Genomic DNA, 6654 nt, shown 5'->3' with positions numbered 1-6654 from the left:
CAATTTAAAGTGTGAAAGACACAGTGAGAGTAATGACATCGATGTTGAAGATTAGCAAATCTTTAGGAGTCAGTTTACGCAACTTTGCTATAATATGCTTTCGAAAATAACCCTACCTCAATTAGGTCTTTTGAGGGTTGTAACGTGGCTTGGTTCATGGTTATTGAAACAAAAGGATATAAGGCTCAAAGTTTATTTTAACCCGCCCCTTCTTCATGATGATCTCCAATCCTACATTCAATTAATTCGACACACACTTACTCTTACGAGATTTCAGCAGTGTAAGATCTTTTTGAAATGACAGTCACTTATTTCGCTCTTTATGGATATTGGTGACCTTTTGATTTAGATATGGTGGTCACTGAATCTCGTTTTGTTTTGTTGAGGGTTTTTCGTGACCTCCTTTGATTTTTTTCTTGATCCCTATCTTTTGCATGGACCGCTTTTGAAGCTTTAGTCCATCGGGATTGCCCCTATTTTTTTCCTAAGCCGTATCTTTGGGTGTTCGACTTAGCGGGCTTTTTTCATTTTATTTTTTAGAATTGTGACTGCCAAGTTATTGGTCATTTGAAGAACAATCCAACATAACCTTTGGATTTTGCATGGTTCCTTCTATGCTTCGGGATGTGTGCAAATAATATCATGTGGTTGATCTATAGACAGGATGCTCCGTCTTGTAATTTGAATGTGTAGTCAGATTAACTGAACAGTACCCTACCCTAGGTTTAATGTAAGGTTTGTATATCCGAAAGAAACACCTACTTCTACGCTCGAAGTGTTTGACTAGGGATTAACTCCTTATCTCTCTAGTGTTTGGGAATTTGAAAGAATGCTTGTACATCATCAGCATGATTTTATCCGAAAGCATATAGTCAGCAATTATGGGTATCTTGTTTTCGTCATCCTCCCTCAAATCTTTGCTAAAACAAAAGTTATGGTGAAGAAAAGTGATTGGGAGAAACACTGATGTATTTTTGTTTTTGATATAAGAGAAGAAAAATGAGCGAATGCAAGATAATTAATTCAAAACATGCATCATTACTTCATCAATATTACCATTAAAAATAACAATGTTTAAACACAAGCAGCTTTTAACAACAAAGAAACTACAAATGCAAAAATAGAAACAAATCAGTCCAACGATTGCCAGTGTTGAGGATGTCTTCCTGTCTGAACTACTGGCATTAGGAGATACTCTATGAAATCTTTGAACTCATTCTGACGAGAGGTTAACATGCACCAACAGGCTTCCTTCTGAAAAGGATATGTACCTTTTGTCGATCAATTGTTGCACTTTAGCCTTGAAAGCATTGCAGTCTTCAGTTGAATGCCCTATTGTTCTGGCATGATATCCACATTGCACATCAAGATCATATCCAGATGGGTATGGTTCTGACAATGGCCTGAGAGACTTGGGCTCCACCAGCGAGCTTTGAATCAGATATGGCAGAAGTTGACTGTATGACATAGGAATTGGATTGAGAGGAGCATTCCTTCTTTCCAGATTGTTTCGAGGCCTATGCTGGTTCAGATGCTGATTATGATATCCTTGATCACGAGATCTTTGATTTGTATGAGGAACAATCCATGGTTGCTTGAATGGTGCTCTAGGCCTTGTCGGTTGCCTATAAGGATAACGTGGTGTTGGAAATGTTGATTGTTGAGAAGGTGAAGAATCATAAGGTCTGGCTGGTGCATCGTGAGAATACCGAACATCTGCCATGACTGCATTTATTTCATCATCTTCTTCCTTTTGGGAATCGTTGAGGGATTCTGTCTCGCTAGCTTGATTGCTCTAGGCGCCTTGGATTCTTCCACTTTTTAGGGCACTCTCGATGCGTTCTCCAATTGTCACTAAGTTAGCGAAGTCTGATGCTGCACTGTTAATCATCCTTTCGAAGTATGGACTTTGCAGGGTGTCCCTGAATAATTCCATCAATCCTTTGTCTAAGAGTGGTGGCTCAATGCAAGCTGCTAATTCTCTCCATCTTTGGGCATACCCTCTGAAGGATTCATTGTCTTCCTGAGATAAGGCTCTTAGTTGCATGCGGTCGGGAGCTATGTCCATATTATATTTGTATTGCTTCAAGAACGCGTTAGCTAGGTTCAACCATGATTGAACATGATTCCTTTCTAACTTCATGTACCAACTTACTGATGCCCCAGTCAAATTGTCCTGGAAACAGTGAATCATCAACTTATCATCGTGGGCATGAGAGGTCATTTTTCGACAAAACATCACCAGATGGTGCTTTGGACAGCCATCCCCTTTGTACTTCTCAAATTTTGGTGCTTTGAATTTTGCGGGTATAACCAGGCTAGGTACCAAACACATATCTAAAGCATTCAGTTCAAAAGTATCTTGTCCTTCTATGGCCTTGAGTCTTTTCTCTGGCACACGACATCTTTTAGCAATCTCATCATCTTGTGGTTGTTTAGCATTAACCACTAGGCTTGTTCCATGGGAATCTGGCACGGAGAATGCAAAACTGTGATACTCAACAGCATCATGACGTGAGGAACCTTGAACAACATGACGTTCTTGTACAATAGAGTTATCAACTGGGGTTCGCACAAGTTGAGGTTGGGTAGGACCATTTACTGGAGTTGGAATAACATTCTTTACGACTGCAATCTGCTGAATGTTGTCCTCCTTATTTTCTAAAGCTATCATAGCCTCCACAAGTTGGTCTATCTGGTTTTTCATCGAGTCAACATCTCCTCTTAATGCAATGTGATTTTGCTCCAATGGATCCATGGTTTTTCAAGAGCTACTTTAAGTCTAATATAAATGTCGGGAAATCAACTGCAGGTTATGGATGAAGGATGGATGAGTTTTTTTTAATTTGTTTTTTGGTGAAAAATGATATGAAATGTATGATGATGAATGAAAATGCAATGATATGTGTATGAATGTAGTGACATGTTTAAGATCACAGGTTCAAAGCGTTCTCAGATGGATCAGAATAACGGGTGAATGACGGGTATCTCTGAATAATGGAACCCCATGGGTAGGCTCTACAGTTGGTAGGTTCCTAGAGTCACGAATATTTCTTGAGAACGTCACTGTCGGGACGAAGACTCGTCGGACAATAATATCCTTAAGAAGATCTCGTCTAGGTGAGGTCTTTGTATTGTTCCAACAAGGAAGGCTCCATGGGGATTCTACTACACGACTCTCGAGTCCAAGGTTCTAACAAAGTTCTCAGAGTCATAGATCGAGATTGGAAATATTACTGTAAGATAGTAATACGTCCAAGGGATCTCATCTGATTGGGGCTTTCATATTACCCCAACAAGTCTGAAACTCCGTAGGTTAATACTACATAACCGCTGGATAGAGTGGGTTAAAAGGTCCCTAGAGTCATTGATCCAACTTGAGAATACTATCGTCGTGACGAAGACTCGTCGGGCAATAATATCTCAAGAGAATCTCCTCTAGGCGGGGTCTTCGTATCGTCCCAACAAGGAAAACTCCTTGTGGGTGTCCACTACGCAACCACCATCTTAAACTTATGGTTTCTCTCAGACTCGGGTAGAGAGCCTATCTCACAAAGCACCACTAACTAGAGATCCCCAAATAAGACATAGTCAATAAATCATAATACAATAATTATGACAAAATAATAATAACAGAATAAAAATAACAAACAAACAAGATTAACACACAATACATAAACTGACCTAAATTAGGCTTCACTCTCTTTTGCTTGGAGCAAATAGTCCCCAGCAGAGTCGCCATCTGTCACATCTTAAAAAATACGATTCCTTGCGATGGTCGCGGAAAAATAGTGTTCGAACAGAGTCGCCACCGAACTTTATTTATCCTAATGAAGGAATAGGAAAATATCAATAAAACCTTTAGAAAATAGAATAATGTTCATCGCAACCATATTCGGGTTTGGGAGTGGATTACATAAGGGGAAGGTATTAACACCCCTTACGTCCGTTGTACTCAACGGGAACCTTTTAGTTCTATTTTGCATTTTGAGTGTTAATTTATGTTCGTTTGTTTTCTTCTAGATATTAGAGTTGATTATAGATATGGATGGGAACCTCAGAAAGGGGAAAATGGAGGTTTTTTATTAGTGTGCTCGCGAAGATACATCAATCTCCTGCCTACGTATCCTTATGGTATAATAAGGAAATCAAAGCATTCGTAGTTCGGGGACTACAGTTGGTTGGTGTTTTTTAATGAACAACTGTTTGGATCGCATCCTAAAGGCTAAACGTTGGCTTGTCTACTCTCGGCGGAGGCTTAAGCACTAGTTTGTTGTGCGCATTAGAAAAGATTAAATGGTGTTCTTTTTGAAAAGAGTTTCAGTCACACGGGGTGACAAGTTGGATTAATATGTTGGATGTTTTGATTAGTTGATATGTTTTTGGTTGGATGACGATTACTCGGATAGTCGAGTAAGACAACTCGTATCCCAATAGTCGGGAAAGAGAATAGAAGACACTAATCCACTTTCTTTTTCATCCTTAATTATAGAAAGGGTTTGATAATAATTAAGGTATTTTGGATGGATGACGAATACTCAGATAATCGAGTAAGACAACTCGTATCCTAATAACCGAGAAAGGGAATAGAAGAATCTAAACCACTCTCTGTTTCATCTGAGTATTTATGAAAATAAGGTTGTATAAGATTGACGTATCTTTATAATAAACGACAAGTACTTGAATAGTTGAGTAAGACAACTCATATCCAAGCATTTGAGAAGAGGAGCTGAAAGCTCAAAACCATCTCCCTTTTCGTATAGTTAAGAAAGCAATTTGATTAAGTTGTATTTGCGGAAAAATGTCAATTGTTCGACTGACCGAGTAAGAGAACTCGTATTCGTCCAATTGAGGAGTGAAGTTGAAAACTCAAAGTCAACTCCTTTTTCATTCAACTTATTGTAAAAAATGTTTTGATTTAATCGGGGTGTTTCAATTAAGTTTGAGAGAAAATACTCGACGTTGGATCGAGGTTTTAGATTTGTGTTTTGAATGAAGTGAATTTATTTAGTGTATTTCTCTTCTACTCGATAAAAATCGAATAGGTCTCATTGTAAGAAAGCCCAAGAGTAAGCTATGTGAGGTTGATGGCGATGCTTTAAAAGCGATCGACTTACAAGGGTGTTTTGAATTGATTTGGAAAAGGCGCACTCGATATTGACCGAGGTTTGTATTTACATGTGCATATGAATTGAATTATGAAAATGGTCTCAAAATGAGATTGCTTATGAATTTTAGCTTATGCAACGTGAATGCAAAATAACCAACAAGAAAATAAAGAGTCTCATTGTAAGGTAGCCCTAGAGAAATCCTTTTGTGTGCTAAAGTGACATAAGCTAAACAAAGGATAATGGTCTTACAAACATGCATGTAAGTTACGGGTGAGAATCCAAGTGTTTACAAAGTGTCACAAAGAGTAAAGGAAGACTTCCAAGCAAAGGTCCTAAGACGAAATCCTCTAAGTCCAAGTTGATTAAGAGTGGAGTGAATATTTTTGGTCTTTATCATTTTATCATGTTTTTGTTATTTTTAATGTATGATGACAATAAAATAAATAACAAGTAAATAAACATGCATGATGAGTTTATACAATGATGATGATAATGAGTACTTGAATGTAAATTACAAGGTAATGACATAAAAGTAAATCACAAGATAAAGAATGGTAATATCACAATAATAATGGTTAGTGAACGTAAATGAACAATAAAATAAATTGCAAGGAAGTAAAGTGCAATAATGTAAATGTTAGAAGTTAGTAGTTAATGGTTAGTAACAATAAAATAAATTGTAAGAAATTAAAGTGCAATAATATAAATGTTAGTAGTTAGTAGTTAGTAGAATAACAATAAGAAAATGGATTAGCAAGTTAATATAGAGAATATGGTTTCATCTATGCATCAAATGACTCAAATATGGGTGAAATAGAGGCAATCTATCAATGCCTTAAAGTATCATGAATGATCTATTGATCAACCATTAATAGGTTTGAAACATTGAAGATTTAATCAACTCTAAACAACCATAGTCATGATCTAATAGAACTCATCAACCAAATAAATGAACAACAAGTCAACAATAAATATTAAATGATAACAAGAAAAAAATGTAAAGGAAATGGTTTCATCTATGTATCAAATGATCCAAGCATGGTTGAAATAGAGGCAATCTATCAATGCCTCAAAGTATCATGAATGATCTATTGATCAACCATTAATAGGTTTGGAGTATTGAAGATTTAATCAACTCTAAACAACCATGGTCATGATCTAATAGAACTCATCAACCACATAAATGTAAATGATAATAAGAAACAAAGTTTGATTAAAAATGGTGGATAAAAAGTAGTAAGAGCAAAAAATCCCCAAAAGGGTGTAAACCCAACAAAAACCACTTGTCTCAAAGTTGACTCAAATCTCTCTCAAAACACAACCCAAGAGTAAAAACTCATTTTTAAACATAAAACAAAACCAAAAAATGTTAAGGAGTTTGAGTCCAAAATATTACCAAGAGTGTGGTGTCAAAACTAGGTTATTGTTGTGTTTGGGTTTGAGAATGAAGCAAAAAGCTTGGGAGAGGGTGGCTATAGTTGTTGTGGTAGGAAAATGGAAGAGAAGGAAGGTGTATGTTTATATGGTGATGGTGAATGATTAT

The 6654-nt window shown here is 36.8% G+C and overlaps 1 protein-coding gene across 1 annotated transcript; it reads right to left on the bottom strand.

The window, feature by feature from the left end:
- Window positions 1-1795: 1795 nt before the first annotated feature.
- Window positions 1796-2758, bottom strand: LOC127105746 (uncharacterized). The gene has a single exon (XM_051042949.1). It carries the CDS (start codon window positions 2756-2758, stop codon window positions 1796-1798), a length of 963 nt encoding a protein of 320 aa, XP_050898906.1.
- Between the last annotated feature and the right edge of the window lie 3896 nt (window positions 2759-6654).

The sequence above is a fragment of the Lathyrus oleraceus genome, chromosome 1 (assembly GCF_024323335.1).
Source record: "Lathyrus oleraceus cultivar Zhongwan6 chromosome 1, CAAS_Psat_ZW6_1.0, whole genome shotgun sequence".
Classification (NCBI taxonomy): Eukaryota; Viridiplantae; Streptophyta; class Magnoliopsida; order Fabales; family Fabaceae; genus Lathyrus; species Lathyrus oleraceus.
Note: the sequence above shows the minus strand (reverse complement) of the source record. Positions and strands in the feature narration are given on the sequence as shown.

What these genes read in the sequence shown, in the direction of transcription:
- LOC127105746 (XM_051042949.1), bottom strand. Translation starts at nt 2,758, where the DNA reads ATGGATCCATTGGAGCAAAATCACATTGCATTAAGAGGAGATGTTGAC.